Source organism: Protopterus annectens, chromosome 6.part1 (assembly GCF_019279795.1).
Source record: "Protopterus annectens isolate FY-2018-M chromosome 6.part1, PAN1.0, whole genome shotgun sequence".
In the NCBI taxonomy this organism is placed as follows: domain Eukaryota; kingdom Metazoa; phylum Chordata; order Ceratodontiformes; family Protopteridae; genus Protopterus; species Protopterus annectens.
Window position 1 is genome coordinate 499,420,078 of NC_056738.1, and position 22,482 is coordinate 499,442,559.

At 38.5% G+C, this 22,482-nt stretch overlaps 1 protein-coding gene across 5 annotated transcripts in view; it reads right to left on the reverse strand.

The window, feature by feature from the left end:
- IGF2BP2 (insulin like growth factor 2 mRNA binding protein 2) overlaps positions 1-22,482 on the reverse strand; it is a 1,003,123-nt gene that overhangs the window by 228,547 nt on the left and 752,094 nt on the right. For all 5 annotated transcript variants that reach the window (XM_044075951.1, XM_044075950.1, XM_044075953.1 and 2 more), the window contains exon 10: positions 3,761-3,886. In XM_044075951.1, the coding sequence (XP_043931886.1) occupies positions 3,761-3,886 (126 nt within the window). The remainder of the gene's footprint in view (positions 1-3,760; positions 3,887-22,482) is intronic.

The following is a 22,482-nucleotide window of genomic DNA, read 5'->3' on the forward strand; positions in this document are numbered from 1 at the left end:
GCTTCTCCCACTCTCAACCCTGCTGCTTTCCTATGTTTTATGGAGGCATTTAAAGAAGCAACTGAAACATGTAGCACTACATGTACTGACATCTGCTGTCACTTCACAAACTTGGCCACCTGCATAACTTACATTCAGACCTTCAGTGATTTCCACCTAAGAAACCTAACTACTTATTGGCTTATATTGGCCTCATTCCTTACTTGAACGGCTTCATGCTTGCTAACATACTCTTGCCACACAATCACACTCACTGAACTATATTCATAAATTCCTACGTCTTAGGCAAGTTCAGCTTCAGCTTAAGGAGTTAACTTCCTTCATCAGCATGAAACAAACTCTACTCATGTAAGCTCTTTCTCCAGGAACCTGAACCTGAACCATTGCTTTCGGACTCTGCAGTGACACAGCATGCACGTTTAAACACTACTCTCAAGGTCAAACCCACATGCATCATCTTGTCGTACAAGAAAACATTGCTTTGTTTGCTGATTCTTGCAGTGGAAAACAAGTACAGACATGAGAAAATGCAGATAACAGAATTTCTTAATTTAGTTTTACAGGCCGATACTGAAGCTGATTCCACTGCAAGATTAGTTTCATTAATGTATTTACAACTAAACACAAAGTACAATACAGTACAAAGAATACACAATCAGTAAAACAATACACTACAAAATAAATGGAAAATGCAATTAAGTTATGTAGGTTTTAATAGGGTAAACGTACTACACCTACAACACGGGACAGTTTCAGCTGTATGTGAGTTCAAAGAGATGTATCTTTAGGGAAATCAAACCATTTAATGTGGGGACAACATATTCCAGAGGGATGAATCTTGAAAGACAAATGCCATAACTTACATCTTGTGCGTCCAAAAGTGGCAGATGCCCCTGTGAGTCTCAGGGCATGGTTTGGACAGACTAGTAAAAGCCCAGATCATCTAGCATGTAGGCTGGACCCAGGTTGTGCGAAGCTAAGTAGGCCATGACCAGAACTTTGTAGATGATCCACTGCTGAACAGACAGCCAATGCAGCTCTGACAGTAGTAGTGTGATAGTGAAACCCTCCCCACCAAGTAAGCAATTGGGCAGCAGAGTTTCTGCAGCCCAGTTACTTGCTGGGCTTTAGAGTTTGTCTAGTATCACAGACTAATTCAAAAGTAGTTTGACTTGGTTTTTGATTCAGAAGCTGGTCAGATTAGTGATATAAACTAATTCAGAGGCTCATTTAACTGTTTAAGTGTCAATTAGAAGCTATCCGGTATTTTCTTTTATTTTTCACTTAACTTTGGACTCCCATTTGTTTTTCTCATCTTTACACTGGTCAGGTGATGGTAATGCTGGTATACATTCAGTCTTGACCAGAGGTAAAGAGCCAGACAAAATATATTACCATTCAATGCAAGAGATTTCTGAACAAAGACAACACTGTACAAAAATCTAAACTGGAAGTTGGGTGCACAAGGAGTGTCTAGAAAACTGAAAAGTTGCAGTAAACATAGTCTCTGGATGTTTGTAAAGCATGCCATGAATATCGGGGAATAAATAATCTAAATTTTGGACATAAAACTGAAAGACTCGCCAGTAGTCCAGTGGTAAACGATACATCATATAAGCATAATTTTTAAACAAAGAAAAGTTTTAAAGATAAGATAAAATAAATTTTACACACCATTTAATAAGCAGCTAAAACAATTACAAGATTAATGATTAAATAAAACAACTTTTACAAAATTTATGGAATAAACAGCATATTCTTAGAGATCATCACAGGGATTGATATCAGGCACATATCAACTGAGCAAAGTGAAGGATGGGACAACGCTGTGCTGCTCAAATGAACTACAGCATTCTTCAAGCTCAGTGGTGTGTGTCAGTAAATTTCTCAAAGCCCTGGCTCCTGCTTTCATTTGTAGAAACCAGGTATGTGACGTTAAACGTGGGTAAAGAAGGCAAATGTATGAGGTAAATGTGCAACAGCTCACGTGGGTGTGTAGAGATATATGGCTTCTCAATACATGAAGAAAATAATTTTCCTCTTCCATTTAAGATGAAACAATTTCTTTTTTGTGTATGAAAGATCTTTTATTATTCTGTTAAAAACTGACTGATGACCACCATACTACTATAAAGTCGGATATAAATAACAGGTGCATTTCCCAGACCTTCTAACAGGGTTAGCTTCCCCAGGTATAAAGAAGGTGAAGAGTTGTTACTTAAGAGTTCTGAAACTGTAGAGCAGGTGACATTTGCCATGTCACAAAAATGTCAGTAAATTTATGAGATAGAATCAGTCATTTGAGTTCCACATGAGCAAATTCTTCCAACTATGTGGCAAAAACAATGCAACACTGATCTTTAAAGGCAAGAATTGTGAATATCTGGAAAGCCAATCAGTGCCTATATGGCCACAGCAATTCCAAGGTTTGTTTAAAACCTTCCAGAAATGTACTTGTAATCTGTGGTGTAACAAGAAGACAATATGCAAATCAGCCATGACATGTCAGAATGGACCAGGAACTACACTATCATTTTTTTTCTTTTATAACTGTATGTGTTCTTGTGTCACTGTATTATATGTAATGTTAATAAAGGTGTGAAAAAACTGCACTATTATGCGTAGTTCAGCATACAGCATAATAACTGCAACCTAATTATCAGGAGACCCAAAATACAATGTTGCCAATTAGAAGAGCTGATTCTCAAGGACTTCCTAGGTCATTCCAGAATTTCACCAGAGTCCAAAACATTCATAAAGGTTCCACAACTAGTCAAAACCAACTTCTTCATGATACAGTACAGGGCATTCTGCATGGGTAAGAGGGACAGTAACCTTGAAAGTGGTTATGATGTTGAAAATTGTAGCGCAGTGTAAAGTATATCCGAATGACTGCAGAAATCAAACCATGCTCCAATCCTCTACAAAAGGGGGAAATGTGGGATGGAGGAGGGACCCTACAGAACTCAAAGTTGAGTCAACAAGTGCCCAAGTGCACACATTACAAAACAAGCACTCAATAGTGAGACTCACCACTTTTGGACTACATATAACAAAGATAAAATATTTGTCTTCTTAAAACCCAGAAAGTTCTTAGCTGAGAAAACCTTTGCTGTTTAGTCTAAACACACATGAAATTATTCAAAGTAATATCAACCATCCAAGTAAAGTTATGTTGAAACTGGTGCAGCTATGTAATTTCAAAATATTTCCAGATTACAACATATAAAATTTGATTGAGAGTGTTTTTATACTAATATGTCTTGCAGAAGAAGCGTGTTTAGTGGCTTTGTAGGCTGCATGGAAGACATTCTTCAGGTGACTGGCAAAACAAGTAAACAAGAGATTTTCTAGCAAATCAAGGTAAATAGGGAACGGCAGCTCCTGCTTCACATGAGAAAACAGGAAATGTAGAGAAAACACAGCATAACATAATACCGTACACGTCATTTCCTCTACCCTAAGTACATCAATGCCCTGAATTATTTAGTCTACCAGAATGTGAAAATTCTCAAACAAAACTAAAAAACTGTTGCAAGACATCTGGAGAGGTTTACTTTTTCAGAAGGCAGCAAATGATGCTTTGCGAAATAAAGCAAACTGAAGGAGCACTCAGCAAAAAAGGTAAAAAGGCTAAGTGGTTAAAATATGACCTCAAATCAAAACTAAAAAGAAGAGAGACCATGTTGGCAGACATACAAAACCGGTAGCATTCTTTAAACATGTTCAACACAGAGCACTTGCCCTGGACAGTACTCACAACAAAGGGGTTGTACCCAGCTGCAGCAGCTCCACGGGGTGTAGAAGCAGGTGGGATCACAGACAGCCCAGTTGAGAAGATGCCCAAAGCACTTAAATTCAAACCTGGGATCAGGTTTGCCTGTTGCTAGATTAAGAAAAAAAAATACCATAAGAACCAACAAAAAATAATATTTAATTTAAAACTTGGTTTGTTTCATAAAACCTCCTTTTAAATCATAATTCTCCACAGTGGCTATCACGATCATATCTTAGAAGAACATTACAAATTTGGAATGATGGAAGTATGCAGTTCTGAAGCTGAAATACTATAAAAACAGGTTGCAAAAGTAAAATGCAACTTTAATACTTCTCTACAGCTACTTTACAGCTGTACAGAAGCTGCAGAAGTTTACTCAAACTCCAAATCAAAGCATTAATACAAGCATCCAAACAGGAATGCAAGTAATAACATCGCTCAAGCATAATCCTCTTAAAATCAGTACAGTAAATTAGTTTTCAGTGATGCATCTCCTATTTCTTCAATGACTCATCTTTTCATTCTGCAAATTTTCTTATACCTCAGGTATACAGCCTTATCAGCAAAGATGACCCTCCCAGCACAAAAAAAAACTATACAGATAGATACACTGCAAGTAAATATTGCATTTAATCCATCTGTAAATGATTATAGTGACTAAAATACTGGTGAGCACTAGTTCCCTGACAGATACCATGGATACTGTCTGTGAACACCATGCCCATGGCAGCAGTTCTCAAAATCACTGCTGTAAGCAGTTGTACCTTTCAGCACTTAAAACTGGCTTTCAGAAATGTTTACATTAGTAATTAAAAAAATCAGTACTGTAGATACATTTTTTACTACCAATGTGGTTAAGAGACAATTTCTTCAGATCTTTCCTGGAAAAAAAAAGCAGCACATAGTATAAAAATCCTCTACAGAAAATGCACACACTTTAACCATATCTTCTTGGACGGATCCTTGTTTGGGTAGTTTTTTTCTTGTACAATCTCATCTGCAGAAACGTACCGTTGAGCAAGTAAACTTACCAGAACGGTAAATGTTCAAATAGATCACTGTTGTAGAAGCATATAGGGGACATTATCCTGTCAAGAACTGGATGACTGGCCAGTGTATAAAAGCCTTTTCCCCACTGGAGTTCTCAAACAGTTGAAATACTTATCGAAGTCATTGTTTCTTTGATATTTACATGAGTCTTCTTGAAATATTGGTCCCAAAGATCCTGTATTTTGATTCCCTTGGATACAGCTCCCCAAGCGAAGTCTGAAGCATTAGTGAATACAGGCTGGGACAAAGCTGGATGAGAAATTGGAAGACTTACACTCAGTAAGGTTTGGTCTATCTACCATAACAGATTTTCAGCGCTGGAATTCTGAAAGACAGAGGAGGGTGTTGGTGCTAAATCCATACTGACCTGAGAAACCTCCGAATTTTACTTGTGTGTAATCTGGGTAGAGAATCAAAAGGACAGCCAAAATCCTGAGACATTTCCTTAGTATAGTTATTGACTGCTGAGAAAACTACAGGAGCGGTTTGTTGTAAAATAAATTAAAATATTTATTTATTTGACACTTGTTAACCGTGTTAGTCCAGCTGAGTCACAAGACCCGTTTTCAGTGGAGACCTGAGGAGAAAAGCTCCAGTATACAGAAAAATGATAACAGATTACAAACAGTATAAACAGGGAAATACAGATGCTGTCATACAGTGTTAAAAGTCTCAAATTACATAGACAATATACAATACACACAGTACATACATTGCATAGACAAAACAATATAATAGAGATGGTCAGTACATTTTAAATTATTAAAGTGCACACCTTGAGCTAATCCTTTATTTATTTTTTTTTTTAGGCCTGGTTAAGTAAAAAAAAAAAAAAAATGTCCTTTCCTAGAGGCACAATTAGGCATGCGTCTAGCAGGCAACCTAGAAACGTTATTCTAGGAGAAGAAATCAGAGATGGCATCTTCAAATTGTGGCGAAAACCTATATTTTGAAACAGACTCCTGACAAAAAGATTCTTGGCAGTCTTGAAAATAGTTTGCAAAAATAATGCAATCGTCTAAATAGGAAAAGGTGTGAATGCCTTGTACTCTGCAAAAAAGTACTGGTTCTAGACACTTCATGAATATGTGAATACCCTTGGAGCTGTGGAAAGACCAAAGGGTAAACAGGAGAATTGAAAATGTGAGCCAGAAACAGAAAACCTTGGAGCTTTGTCTGTGAATGGGTATGTACTGACAGCCATCTTTTAGGCCCAGAGTCACCAAAAAACATAGATCAGGAGAAACAGAGACCGAAGGCTGCATATTTTGAATTTTGGAACTATTATGTATAAGTTTTGGAAAGACAACTCCAGAACAGGTCTCCAGGTTCCCTCTTTTTCTGGACACCTGAAATACCCCTGAGCCCTTTTCTTTTTCATTATTTAGAACTGATTCTATGATGCCTTTAGATAACATATAGAAATAATGGGAGGAATGAGCTGGATTTGAATTTTCTGGATATGGAGGAACTCCTAGATTTGGAGGGAATAAATTCCATATTCCAGCACCCAGGAGTATGCTCTGATGTGTTTCCAGAGATACATATACAGACAAGATTGCCTGAAAAACCTAGAGGGGAGGCCACAGTGGAACAGGGAGAAGACTGGAAGGAAGAGACAAGTCAGGCATTTTGCTTGGACTGTGATTCAACCTGGGTTCCACCTCCTTTTTTCTTTAAATTACCTTGCCACGGCTTCTTGTGTTGCTGCTGATGATGATTCACAGATCTTTGTTGGGACAGTTTAAAGGGTTTTCTGTAAAAGGCCCAGAACCAGGAGAGCAATTCCTATTATACTTTGGAATGGGGGACTGAAAAAATTTGTTTGACCTTTTGGATGAGATCCCGTTATCAAAATCTCTACAAATCTTCAGCTGAAGAATTACCAAACAGTACTTCTTTTTCTAGGGAAGCACTGAGAATCTGTGTCTTGACATCATCTAGTAGAAATTTGGGGATCTAAGCTATGCAAATCTGCATTAACTGAACCTGCTGCAGCATTTTGGAACACAGCATTAGCTTCATCATATGAAAAGTTTAAAGAGTGCTTAGTAACTAGAGTTACTGAAGAAATGACTATGATGATTTACTGCCATAATATAGTAACTCAAAATGCCTTATTCATGTCAGTAGAAGTTGCCAGCAGAAATTTTGCCATGTCATCCTGAAAGATGAATGTTCTAAATGCTAGGGTAGAAAATTTAGAGACCCCACTCCATACCTGTCAAAGGCCCTTCCCATCCATATCTGAAGCCACAGGATTATTGACAGTAAGGTGTTTACAAGTAGCATCTTTAACTAAAGAAATTACAGATGGATCAGACATTGGGTTATGAAACAGGAAATTGTAGGAATGTGGAATTGTGTAAAGCCGGTCAGGTTTTTGGGGGCAGGAGGCTGACTGTCAGTGATAGTAGAAGCAACAGTAAAAGCATCCTCCAGTGCACCAAAGCCAAGTCTTAGGGGTCTCTGCCTCCAGTAGAGCATATCATCTCTTTTGAATCTCAGTTATTTCTTTCTTCCTACTAGAACAGGTCCCTTCAAACCACTTATGGTATGTGAAAGATATTTCTCCTACAGGGAAATCTGATGAAGTATCTTCCTCAGACTCTGATTCAGGAGGAGAAACATGAGAAGCATAGTCCGGACTAATTTTTTCACTGTCAGACTGGGAGTTACTATCTGAAGGTGATGGGAGGCCTTCTGTTTTTTTTTTTTTTTTAATGAGAAGCTGGGAAACGGACTGCATAGACTGAAATGCCTTCAAAGGACCTTCAGCAAAAGGATAGTAATCCTCCCTAATCTCTATACAGATGGAGTTGAAGGAGGAGAAACATATTTAGTCTTTTGAATTTTGTTTTTGGGAGTGTCCAAAGACATACTCGGAGAAGTAACTGATGTACTAACTTCAGTACAGGGGCCCTGTACCTCCTACTTCATAAGGATTTGAGGGGCACAGTCCCTCTTGATATGACTACTCCATATAAGGCCCTTGAAAACTCACCAGACGGGTCTATCTGATTACGCCAAAAGTGGAAAACACCGACAATGAGATAACCGACACCAGAAGATTGACACCGGAGAAGACCGACAGTTGAAAAGCCCAACGCTGAGAACACAGACATGACAAGCTAAGTGTGCGATAGGGATGGACGTTAGGGTCAGGGTGCGGGTAAGGTAAGTGTGCGATAGTGAGGGACGTTAGGGTGTGGGTCAGGTAAGTGTGCAATAGTGATGGACTTTAGGGTTAGGGGCGGATTAAGTGGGTTAGGGTGCAGGCAAGGTAAGTGTGCGATAGTGATTGACTTTAGGGTTAGGGGTGGATTAGGTGAGTTAGGGTGTGGGTAAGGTAAGAGTGCGATAGTGATGGACTTTAGGGTTACGGGCAGATTAAGTGGGTTAGGGTGTGGGTAAGGTAAGTGTGCAATAGTGACGGACCTTAGGGTTAGGGATTGGGTTAAGGTTAGGGCATAGATAGTTGTGTACGTAAGGTTTTAGTGTAGGTTTGTAAGGTTTTTGGTGTGCTTGTGTTGTGTGTGTGTTTTTTATCAATCCATTACATTAAAAAAATTAAAAAAATATATCAAAAAGCAGCCACAAAAAAGAAAAAACTTTTGTTGATCATGAAAAACAAAGTTAGTGTATATTATGTACTTACAGACAGGACAAAACAGGGTTCTTTGTTGATATGGGATAATATAAATGTAGGCCTATGTGTATACATTAGGTACACCACTACTTCTATAACACAAAACACATACAAACAAAGAACCACTACTTCTGTAGTATGCATCTTATGTTAAAACATTAAGCTTTATGTCATGTGTGCATGTTTAATTGTTATTTTTGTGTATTGGTATATATCTTGTTATTTTAACATAAGCTATGCTACTGTGAGTGTGTATTCTTATTATTTAAATGTTATACTAGATTGTTCACATTGCATAATCATCAAAATTTTTTTTTTGTGCATATTACTAATTATAGATGTGGTGGCTTTTTTTATGTAATGATAATATTTAAAACCAATTTGTTTTGTAACAAACTAATTTAACTTTTTTGTGATATATGACTTTTAGATTTTTTACCAATGATATGTTATAGAAGCTAAGACACCAATAGCTGTTTTACAAATACTGTTTTATAACTAAATAAGCAATTTAATCTAATTACTCGGCAAACTATTTGGACCAGCCATTCAAAAGGAAGGCCCTGCTACACTAGGGTTTTTTAGACTGTTTTTGATTGAACTTTTTATTTTATTTAAACCCAGCTTTTACCTACATGGCGACTACCCGATTTTCAATTTATTTTGTTTATAGTTTATAGTAGTAGGTAGGGAGCGGTTAACTTGTCGTTTATATTGCTTTTTTTGCTTTTTTAAAAAAACAGTGCGGATGGCGAGATTGAACTTGATTATGTCCCCAGAGATGAACATAACCAGAGCAGATGGATGCACTCACACAAGGTTTTGATTCAAATAAACTTTATATGACATTGGAAAAGATTGCAAGCACAGAGAACACACTTTGAGTTATGCTTAGAAAGTACTTACAGTTACTAATTGACTTTTAAGCCAGAAGAGGCAAATTTAACTGAGGAGGTTGAGAACAAGCAACAACAACTGTTTAGAGACTATCCATTAGACATTGTTTACCCTCTATTCGACAACATGCTTGATAGCGTTTCTGTGTTTGAAAGCAAGGTATATCAACAGAAAGTCATTAGAGACACAAATGACCTTTATGTGGCCTAGGTCTAACTCTACAGCTAATACAACAGCAGTGAATGAGGGTATGAATATTGGCATAAGACAAAACATCTATGATGGATCACTAAATAACAAAAAACCTAGTGACAATGTTGGTAATGAGGGAATCAGACCTCAGATGGAGACTCGAACACAGTGTGAAGAACAGGGAGGGGTTGACTGTGTGATACCAACTAATAATAGCAACCCTAATGATAAGAATGTTTTAACTAATGACCAATGTAATGACTCCACTGATGTCATACACTTAATACATTCCTCTGTAAACAACAATACAAATTTGTATCCAGAAGTCAGAATAGTTAAAGAATCCACTGAACTGCAAGTGAACAGGCATACACGGACAGGCCCTGATGGACCTGTAGTCAGACCTAAACAATTAGTATTAAATCCTAACATGCCTCAACAATTGGTTTTTCCAGAGAACAACAAGTTCCACTAAAGCTAACAGAGGAATACACTCCACAGAAAACATTGAGGAAGATGTGGGTGGACAAACACTAGTACATAATTTGTCCCACATCTTTCTGACAGATGATGATCTTAAATTACTGAATAGAGGTCTAAGCTTTATTCCAAGAAGTAAGAGCAACATGACAGAAACTATTATGGATGTTAAGCTTTTCTGTAGAAATATGATGTTGAAATATATCTATACAGATAGTAATCAGACAGCTCCTGGATTTAGATTTAAGAACTTGAGCGAATTTATACCAACCAATCATCCCCTTATAGAAGCTTACATGAAACTAACTGAGGATGAGATTTATGATTATTATGAAAATATGACATCTCATAAACGATTCTTTGGGAAAGATAATTTAACACATGGTGAAAGGCTGTTTGAAGAAATTGCAAGATGATGCAAATATATCCCTCAGACCAGCTGACAAGGGAGGGAAAGTAGTCGTCATGGATATGGCAGACTACAATGAGCGAATGATTTCTATGCTTAGTGATGATTTCTATGTTAAGTGTACCAAGCAGGATGTTGATAACACCATAGAATATGTACATAAAACCATCACAGATATATATGAAGGATGCTTGATAGATAAGGACACACATGAATATCTCATGATAACTCATCCCATGACACCAGTTATAAATGGCCTTCCTAAAATACATAAGGACCCAGTCAATCCACCCCTAAGACCCATAGTCTCAGGACGTGGCTGGGTCACTGAACACCTATCTGCCTATGTAGAAAAACATTTGAGGCATGTTCTATGTAATAATAGCATTGTTCTAAAGGATTCCAAACAATTCCTACTTGACTTCTACACCTGCATTAAGGATATAAATATTAATATGGATTACATTTTTGTAACGTTAGATATCCAATCATTGTTTACAATGATACCCAATGATTTGGGTGTCACTTATGTTGTTGAATACATGCGCAGTCACAGTGATTACTCAGATGTTAAGATTGATTTAATTACTTGCTTTCTTGAATTGATACTTGAGAATAACCTGTTTATGTTCAATGGATCAGTCTATAAACAGAAAGATGGCGTGAGCTACCTGGGCACAGCTGTGCCAATAGCTTAGCTCACTGGGAAGAGCAAACCCTCTTCAAAGTAGATCTTTTTAAACAACATGCCACTTTTTATCGACGTTTTGTTGACGATTTGTTCATTTTATGGAAGGGCACAGATGAGCAACTAGAATTATTCTTTGCTACTATGAATGATCTCACTACTTGTCTCAAGTTCACAAAGAACTCCTCACAATATAAAATAGAGTTCCTTGATATGTATATAGAAAGACTTGAGAATGATATTATTAATACAGGTGTCTTTCGTAAAAGTTGCCATAGTAATAATCTCCTTCACCGTTCTAGCATGCATCCCCCTTATGTTTTTAGAAACATTATGAGAGGGCAAGCCATCAGGGCCTCTAGACTTAACCCAATTGATCAATGTTTTGAAAGAGAACTATCTAATCTGAATGATAGGTTAGTACAACGAGGTTATGGAATTAATGAAATCAGTAGACATCTTCAGGATGCTTCAGACTTAAGATGCACTAAAGGCCTACCCTATTTTGGACCTAGAGAAAATCTGACAGAGTCAGACCCTGATATATTGACATAAAAATTTATTAAATTTAATACACAGTTCACGTCTGATCATATAGAACTGAGAAGAATAGTAGAGAAGCACTGGGATATACTACTAGTAGATAATGATATTAAAACCATAGTAGGTGAATATCCCAGATTTATATATAGGAATAAACAGAACTTGAAGAGAAAGCTTTGTTACAACACCAGTACCAAAATGTTGGCCACACAAAGCCATGTGGCGATGTAATTTTTGTAAGTATATAGATAGTACACCCACTTTTATCATCCGGACTTGAGGAAACATTTTCCTATCAAGCAGAAGCTAACTGTATGACACCACACATAGTCTATATAGCTATATGTCAGAAGTGTTCCTCATTTTACATAGGGAAAACCAATCGCCCATTCAGGGATCGAATGAGAGAACACATTTATCACATTAAGAAAGGCTCAGCATACAATGCTCTAGCTAAACATGTGATGATGACAGATAGCTCACACTTCTTTAATTTTAAAGCTCTAGAAGTGTTAAACCCAAATCCAAGAGGGGGTGACATCAGTACATGTACTGAAGGTAGGGAGAATGAGTGGATATTGTTACTGAAGGCCGATAAAGGGTGTGGCCTCAATGAGAGGGTTTCTTTAAAACCAAAATTGAGACAGAGAAGGAACATCAGATAGAACATAATTCTAGATATATATTACAGTCTTAGTTTTTATTTTAAATGACTGCGTATAAGACATACACATATACATATATATTCATTAAGCTTCTTCAATGTTTGATAACCTTAGAAAATACATTCTGAAATTATAATACAATATAATAACACATCAATACATTAACATTGGTATATGCTCTTGTTGTTTTAACATAAGATGCATTAGTAGTGGTTCTTTGTATGCATTTTGTGTTATAGAAGTAGTGGCCTATTGTATGTACTTAGGTTCACATTTATGTACATTTATATTATCCCATATCAAGTTTTTGTCCTGTCTGTAAGTACATAATGAAACCTATACACTAACTTTGTTTCATGATCAACAAAAGTTTTTCTGTTTTTGTGGCTGCTTTGATATATTGTTTTAATTGTTTTTAATGTAATGGATTGATGTTCTACCAATCCTGATTTTTTATAATCTACTAGATTGTTATAAGTGTATACATTCCCCTGGATTTTTTATATTTCCATATGTACATTTTACAAGATGTGGTGGCTGTAGCTATCTTCTTAAATATTTTCATCAATTACCAATGGTTAATTGGCTAATTAAGGTATGTGTATATATATGTGTGGTTTTAGATGACTGCCATTATAGATCTGAAGAAGCTGTCATCTTTTATTTTGTTTTATTTCAATAAACAGTTTATTGGTTTTCTTAACCTACTGTTTTGTATCTACTATTTGGACCTATACCATTCAAGGAATCGAGCCTGCCTACACTGGGGTTTATGACTGTTTGATTGAATACTTTTTATTTTATTAAACCCCAGCGTTTTACCTACAGCGGCGACTACCGATTTTCAATTTGTTTTTTGGATAAGGTCTGTGTTTTGTTGATTGTCGGGATTGTGGTTGGTCAGGCATGTGAAGTTTCATGATTTTGAACTTTCGGTTTTGTGGTGTTGGTTATTTCATTGTCGGTGTTTTGGCGTGTCGGTGTTATGAGGTAGACCCCACCAGACACAACCCCTAGCAGCATCCCAAATTGCAGCACCAGAGGGGTCAGAAGTGACAAAAGTAGAAACCTCTCTCAACAGTCTTCCTCTTAGGAGTCAGAAGGGGGACATCCGAGATACTGATCCCGGAGTCCACAGTCATTCTAGTGACTGTCTTAAGCCATTGATTCTCCAGGAAAATTTTAAATGATCCAAGCTTATTTTTAATAGATTTAGGTGTAAAAGACAAACCATAATTACATGAGTGGATATTGTGCCATTACCCCTACACAAAACAAAACAAGCAAGCTGTGTAGGAATCTATAAGGAATTTGTCTTACACATGCGCGTGCACACACACGCACACTTCCCTTTTTATCCCAGACGTAAGCAACAAATAATACAACTATCTCATAAAAATGGAAGTAACGTCCCAAAAAGGTATTATCTGCCCAAAAGATCAGGCAAGGCAAATGATGAACCACCAAAGACAGAGCGAAGACAGGGTCTGACAGACATCTTCAACAATAATAAATTCTGAATTTTGGCATTAGTACATTTGCTTGTATACCAGCATGCCTTCAAATATACTGCATATGTGGAATTTGCCAAAAAGCTTTTGAATACTGGCTGGACATATAATCCTTGGCAACATCCCATATTGCTATACGTTACTACAACAGTGATACAATAATAATCATCTAGTATGATTGCATCTAGCCCATGCAGATACTGGATCCTTTCATTTTTGTCCATTTGATCTAACTTACGGGTCCTCAAGCTTTTTCTGAGATCTGAACTCGGAAAACCAGTGCTCCAGACTCAAGCCCCTTTAAGAATCCTTTTCCCATCATGCCCTCAATTGTAAGACTACCTCAGATCAAGTTTAGTGCCAAAAGGAAATGAAATCAAAGTCAGAGATACCATATAATGAAAATATCCTTCAGGCCTTACAAAGAGTTCATTTGGAAGGGAGACTAGAGGAGGGCTGTCATATCGGATGGATGAGAATTAAAGCATCCAGCATTACGGATTGTGTAATTACCATATCCTATTAATTCTGTCTGTCAGTCAGAATCTCAACAAACACTTGGGAGGCATCATGACATGAGACCTTTCAGGACAGTGGCTCCAAAAGAAGCCCTAGCCCTAGATACAACATCCAATTTGTAGTACTCAGCAAAGGAGCAAAGGTACAAAATGAAGTCCATGCAGCACACAAATCTCATCAATTGAGGAACTCCTAAAGAAGGTTGTTGATGTGGCTACAAACCTTGTGGAATGAACCTTTGGCCTGCAAAGTAATGGGTGAATATAAATTGCATACAAATAAGAAATGCAATCTGAAAGCCACCTCGAAAAAGTGATTCCGGAAACACAAGATCACAGTTAAACTGCAAAGGAGATGAACAGTTTAGTTGACTCCTAAAGGATTTGGTTCTATGAAGGTAGAATCTCATTTGCCTATGAATATCCAAGTAAGCAGGATATAATCGCCCTTACTGGCATAATTTGGAAAAAAAAGACTGGTAAAATGAATCAGTTGGTTCATGTTTACCTTGGAAGCCACTTTAGGAAGAAATGAGAGATTGGAACAGAGGGTCACACTGTTCTTGTGCAACACTAAATAAGGTACTGATGAAGTTAGAATCTGTAGTTTGGAAACTCTTCTCACAGAGGTGACAGCTATATGAAATAAAGTTTTCCATGAAAGAAACTTCACCTGTATTTGTAGATGCTAACACAAACTGAGGTTTTGCCCAGGACTTCAGTACAAAACTGAGGTCCCCTGAAGGGTCTGGTTTCTCTAACTGAAGGCCATAGGAGAAGGCGGCCTTGTAAAGTTTGTGAGAAGCCAGCAAATGGGCTTCCTGACCAACATGACAACTGGAAATGGTTCGTAACTGAAGCATTTATAGTGGAGAAGCTGGAAACAATCAAACAAGGTAGCTGATAAATGTAGTATATTTGGTATCTCAGTGGAAAAGGTGCCAACGGCTTGGCAAATGACCAAACGACAAAGCATTTCCACTCCCCCTGAAACAATCTCTATGTAGATTTCTACAGGGAGGTAGACAAAAATCTTATCAGATGAAAGGGATGGGCTGTTGGCAATCATTGGAAGTGGAGAAACCAGGAAGTTAGTCTGAAGTTGTGAAGGTCTGAGTGAGGCTTCCTGAATGGGTGGGAAAGAAGATCCTCTCTGGGATGCAAGATCTAGGTGAGGGGGGTCCCTGATATAAGACCTGAGAAGGGAAAAACAAATTTGCCTGGGCCATGTGTGGCAACGAGGATAAAAAAAACTCTGCATCTGATCACTTTCTGTAAAAGTCTCTCAGTCAGACATACAGGGGATAAGCACTCTCAGTCAGGCATACAGGGGATAAAGCATACAACAGCCCAGGAGGTCATTGTTTAACCAGTCTCTCAGGGACTGAGGGATCATACTGAACAGCTTGCGCCACTTAGTGTTGGATGGGGAAGCAAATAGACTGCAGCAAGGGCTGACCCTAGCAGTGGAAAATCTGCTGTGCTTCTGTTGGATTGAGAGACTATTCGTGCTGCATTAGGACTGACCTGCTTAGCCTGTACAAAAGCCAACAGAGACACAGGAATGTGCATTGCATCTAGAAAATTATGTAAATCTATTGCCCACTGCCAAACCCTCATCACTTCCCAGTATAGGGGATATGATCGTGTTACGCCTTGTTTGTTGATGTACCAAATCACTGTCATATTGTCCATTTGGATAGAAATCACTTTTGAAGGAAAATAGTCCTGAATTTCCTGCAGCACTAGGACAACAGCCTGCATCTCAGAGATATTAATGTAAACTTTGGCCTCTTCTGCACTCCGTAACCTTAGAACAACCCCCCCTCCCACAATGTCCCCTGGCCATCAACTCGCTGCCAATGGTTTTAAGACAAATTTGGTTCCTGGAATGTACCAACCACGTTTCTCCGTAAGATCTAACCAGAGAATAAAGCCTAGCATGGTTTTCCAGGGTGGTCATGATATAAGCCCTACCCCTATAGTAAGCCCCAGTTAAGACAGTCAACAACACACGACGGACGTGTTGAATTATAAAATAATAATATTATTGACACATGTTGACGGAGGTTATCGTACTCTGCTCGCCATTTTCAGACTATTCGGACACCCAACTTCTTCTCTTTGCAGAAAGTCATAAGATTCTTTCCCTGGGAGTCCTCCACGATTCTTACTGCAACCCTAATCCTAACTCACACTTGACGGTTGAGATCCTTGGCCCATAAATACTGGCAAGTGTACTTTGATTGGTCAAAGTACAGACAACGCATGTAAAACATGCGCACTTGATAACGAACGAGCTTGGTTGTGTCTTCTTAAAAGTCGCCATTTTGTATTGCCACTCCTGTTTCATAAGTCTTCAATTAACCCCCCCCCCCCCAAGATGAAAAAGAAAGAGCTATTCCACTGAGTACAAGAAAGAAATCATGGAGGACTCCCGGGGAAAGAATCTGATGGCTTTCTACAAAGAGAAGTTGGATCTCTGAATGGTCCGAAAATGGCGAGCAGCGTACGATAACCTCAGTCAACAGGCGGACGAGGGAAATGCTAAGAAGTGCAAGTGTAGATCAGGTCAGCAACCATTATTTCCTGAGCTGGAAGACATCATCTGTGAATGGATTGCTAACAAGAGAGCAAAGGCTTTGGTTGTGTGCAGGACTGATATTCAAGCATTTGCCCTTGCAATGGCACCACAGTTAGAAATATCCCCAGAAGAATTCAAAGCATCACAACATTGGCTGGATGGCTTCCTTTAGAGATATGAACTGTCTCTAAGAAGATCAACAACACTGTTCAAGCTGGAATGATAGTGAAGTCATTAAATGTGCACTTGCAGTCAAGTCCTTTGTTGATGGCATTGACTTTTCTAAATACCAACTCTCCAACATGATTGCTATGGATGAAATTGCAGTGTTTATGGGCCAAGGATCTCAAACAACAATTGATCAGAGGAGTGCCTCATCAATCTACATTCCCTCCACTGGTTACGAAAGTGCACGTGTTGCCTGTATTTTGGCAATTCGTCTAGATGGAAAAAAAACCCCACCTCTAACCATAGTAAGGGCAAGAAAGATAAGACTGAACATGTTTCAGGCATTTACATTCTTGAAGCTGAAAAAGCCTGGTGCACAGAAACAGTTATAAGGAAGTGGGTTGACATAATGCTGCCACCGAGGTGGTGAAAGAGGTCTGCTAGTCTGGGATTCAATCAGCATTCACCCTGCTAAAGACATGAAGAAATTCCTTGCACAGAGAAGAATAGATCAAATAATGATTCCCGTAGGAATGAATGCCTATCTCCAGACTCTTGATATTGCAATAAAGCCATTCAAGGACCATTTGCACATAGAACTCAATGACTAGACTGAAAATAGAATGGAGAGAAATCAACATGGAAACTTTGTGAAGCCTAGACTGCAAGAAGGCGCAACTTGGGTGAAGAATTCATGGGATAAAATCACTGACAGCTGTGTTGCTAATGCATTATGAGCAGGCTACATGGACACGCAGTGCTCATTTAAGGAGAGCTCTATTGCTAGGCAAGACAGATTGGGGCCAATGGTTCTACAGGAAATGGAGTCGCAAGAAATTCAGGCCGGAATTTGGGGGTTGGAGACTTATGACAATGTTCTAGAAGAAGATGACACGACTATTTGAATAACATTTCCGTTATTGGGGCAACAGAGTGGATTGCTTCTGCTTTCAGCTGCCAGCAAGCTCTTGTCAGTTTTTGACTTTATTGTATAGGTGATGTTTCATTCTGAAGGGGTAATTACAAAGTAAGGCCACTAGTTACCAGACTTCATTTTTATGACTTTCCATCATTCTTCTCTTACGGTTTAGGTAAGGAATATAGAAAGCATCACCACTCAAAAAGTGGCAGTTATTCACCATTTTATTCCCCTCCTCCAATACACATGTATTGAGATTTTTCTGTACTTTCTGTTAAGCATAAAGCCAAGGTGTAGATATTCTGAAGTTGAAATGTTTGTTGCACTGTTTATGTAGAATTCTCACACAACTGTTAACACGTTACCTAGAACTGTTACACAATAATGGAAAAGTACCAAATAAATGTCGATTTGTGTACATGAATAAATGTCAATTTGTGCACATGAATAAATGTACAAAAGCACCGCTGGACATGAAGTGGAGTGTGTTTTCCTGGGTTACTAAGTTTGGTGATGAATAAATGTAGATTGTTGTGTGTGTGTGTGTGGGGGGGGTAAATAAGGCATCCCCTGATAATAAGCCCTAATGCGTACTTTGGTGGGGGAAAAAATATAAGACCCTGTCTTATTTTGGGGGAAATACTGTAGGATGACTCTAGCCACCACTGCAACTGTTGCTTGCAAACAATGGTTAAGATGATGACAGCTGATAAGGTTTGGTAAAATTGAGACCATAGCACTTTTATGAGCCAGTGCAGAATTGCCATGTGAAAATGAACAAACTGTGCCACTTGAATAGACAAATTCATTATTCCCAGAACTTTGAGGACCAGAGTAGATGTAGGAAATGTGGTAAGGAGGAGTATTTGGATGGCTTTTCTCAATGCTTGACTTCTGTCTGAAGGAAGAGAGACTGTTGACACAGTTATGTCCAGATTAACTGACTTCTGAAGCCCAAAGACAGAAGAAAGTGTTAGAGCAAGTAGTCCCTGGCTTTGACGAATGACTCCATCACTGGGACAGCCAGAAGCGAGTCATCTAGATAGGGAGAGAATCTGATTCCCTGAAGTCACAGGTGAGCCATTACAATTTCCATGCACTCAGTGAACACCCATATGGCTTTGGCGAGACTGAATGGCAGAGCTCTAAACTGAAAGTGACTGGCTTACAAGCAGATGCAAAGAAATTTCCAAGATATTTTGGCTATTCTAATCTGGAGGCAGATGTTCTAGATATTTACAGTGCACATCCACTCACTTCCCTGGAGACAAAGCAAAACTAACTGAATTATGAGCATCCTGAACAAAATCTTTTCACATAGTTACTTGGGTATCAGAGGTCTGAAATGGGCTTGATGTCCTTGCTTTTCTTCAGAACCACAAAGAATCTGGAATAAAATCTTGGCATTGCCTGGTCAGACCTGTTGGATAGCTCTTTTTTGAATCAAAAAGAAAGTATTCTCTTTTTGCCACCCCTAGTTGATGTGATGGTTCATCTGGGAGTGGCAGTCAATTTCTGGGGTGAATGGGAAAAATGAATTGTATAACAGCCTCTAAATATTGTCCCTTCTTACCCATTTGTTCTGTATAATGGATCCGCACAGGATAGTAGAGGGATAAGCAATCCCCAACTGCCTAAAGTGGGGAGCAGCTAAGCAGCCCTTTAGGGATGGTGCAGTTGCCTTTTGGAAAAGGGGCCATGGTATCACTATTTCTGAAGACCTTCTCGGCCTCTGGGCCTACATTCATTAAATAGGCCAGTTCTGCCTCAGACACAACTGTAAGAAGATGAGTCAAATGGCTGACTCTTGGATTTCTTAAACCAGACCGATTCTGGACGCTTTGGGTTCCTGCTTTAAGAGATCTGTGGGGTCCCAAATTTCACTTCAATAGCAGAAAGCATTTTGAGGAAATCTGCTTAAAGGCTTTTGGAAAACTTGTCTAGAATGACTGTCAGCTTTGACAGCTATGGCACCACAGGAGGAGAATGTGTTGGGAGTAGACGTCAAAGAAAGCTGGGTTCTGGAGACTCTAGTCACAACGATGATATCAAAGATAAAAAAAAAGTCCAGCTAAACAGTCCCTAAATACCCTTGCACAAGAATATTATCTATAACACGGATAAAAATAGTACAAAGTTAGCTTTGTTTTTAAGTTATCAACAGTGATGGCAAAAGGAAGACGATACTTAAAAGGGAAGGGAAAAGGAAATGAAAGGAACAGTAGCAGGAAAAGAGAGCTTTAAATTATAGCATACATTTTTTGTTTTTAGCAGATTAATATAAACAATTTCAAAGAAGAGCTCTTAGCTGCAGGCCAAGATGAAATCCACTTCTGGTTACAATGGCGGCAAATGAGATCTGAGGTAATCTCACACACTAGGGAATAATGACAAAAAAAGGGGCTCAAGGATGGAGCAGTAGTTTTGCTGAGTCAGATCAGAGAAGTGGCTCGAGAGCCTATAAGTTGGATCACAATGAACAGGATACAGGAGACACATGGAGACTGCAGGATAAAAATTCAGAAGAGGAGGAAGAAGTATGTTATCAGGTCACAGACGTTACCTCAGTAGTCAGCTGAGACATGTATTGATCTGAACAAGATACATTTAACTATTACTTTTTATATAAAACACGTCTGACAAAATGTTTAAATCTGCATGTATTCTAATTTCTTACCTACAGACAGATTCTGGAATGGACAATTATGATATAAAAATGTGGCAGTTAAACATATAGGAGGTGCAACTATCACCCTTAGAAGGTGAAACTGTAATAGTATTTGGTGAAATCACGAGAGGAATTGCACCCAAATTCCTGTTAGTTACTGACCACTTTAATATCCATCTCCAAAAATGTAAGGACAAAAGTTTATGAACACAAAAGTTTTTTGTAAGTTCTAAAGAGATGTTAGGCACTTGCACTACTCTAAGTATCCAAAAGACTTTTTTCATAGTCTTAAACAAAGCTTGGGAGGGGGTGACTTCATGTGGAGCAAGTGGATGGAAGCATGGTCAACACCATAGACAAGGTGCAAAATGCTTCTTGCAAAGCTAATGGTTAATCATTTAAGTAATTGCTATAGTGAACATAGATCCCTAATAACTCTGCTTAGCCTGTGGACCTCTATTTCTGGATCTTCTATTTCAGAAGACCTACATTTTGGTCCTTAAATCTGAAAATACTTTTTTGTTCTCAGCTTTGAAGTGATGTACTATAAGAGTATTTTTTCTGGTCTTCAACTTCAAACTGGGGTGGATGTTAAATGGGGGCACTGTTCAGGGAGCTACATCACAAGAATTAAGACATGCTAAATGCAATTGCACCTTTACAAAGATATTAAAATAATAGAAACACAAATTTTAGAATGCAAGAGGGTGACTTAGAATTGACAGGACCTCCATTTTTGGATCTTCAACATTGAGGGGATGGACTTTTAAGGAGTTTTTGGATTCTCAACTTCAAACTGGGGGGTGCCAAATGGGAGAATTGATCAAGGAGCTTTAACACTGGAATTTAATCTAGATATGAATGCTGAGTAGTTTACACCATTTACCAACATCAGAAGGTGTACTTATTCTACTTATTAACTGGCCCCCGATGTCTTCAGAGCAGGCTTTCTAAATCTGCAATGAGCTGTACTAGTAAAAGGCATTAACTTAACACAGATTATCATCTATTTATTGTTTAGTTCTAGTTAAAATGTCAAAATATACCTCTGCAACACTGCCCATTCTGACCCAGACCCAGAACTCTTCAACCATACGGTCAGCTAACACCTCTGACAGACCTCTGCCAAAACCTCACCTAAACCAAATAATTATCTACATGCTCACAGCATGCACTCCAGGCAGACTAAAGTAAAGGTGGGTAAAGTCCAGCGGCTTAAAATTGCCAGGCTCACTTCAGAGGCATGACCTACCAACAATAACCTCAAGCTGGCAGGCAACTTCCATGAAAGATACTACAATGAGCCACTTAATGATGAAATCCCAGGGCCCATTATTACTCTCAAACTCATGGAACTGGTGACCCCCCTTTATCTGCCAACCCTTAATAGGGTCACTAATGAAGAGACTGGTTTCTACAACTGGGAAGACTGAGATCAAACAGGATGCTGTACAATGTTAACTTAGAAACTTAAACTTCAGGTGTATTAAGGTCATCATCAATTTTAACTGTATGATCATTCAATACAAAAAGAGAGAAAGCTTAACCATTACAGACACTGCTGCAGAAATTAAATCTTTGCATATTTTACTGTGGACCTTTAAGGGACCATAAAACTTTTCAAATTCTTAGGTACAGCATGAACTGAGTAACTAGTGTATGCTTACAGCTCCGTTATCTGCACTACTGGACGTAATCCAGAATTAAAGCCACTCTGCTCACTAAAGTCTCCTCATATGCTTGTGCTGGCATAGTTTCTGCTC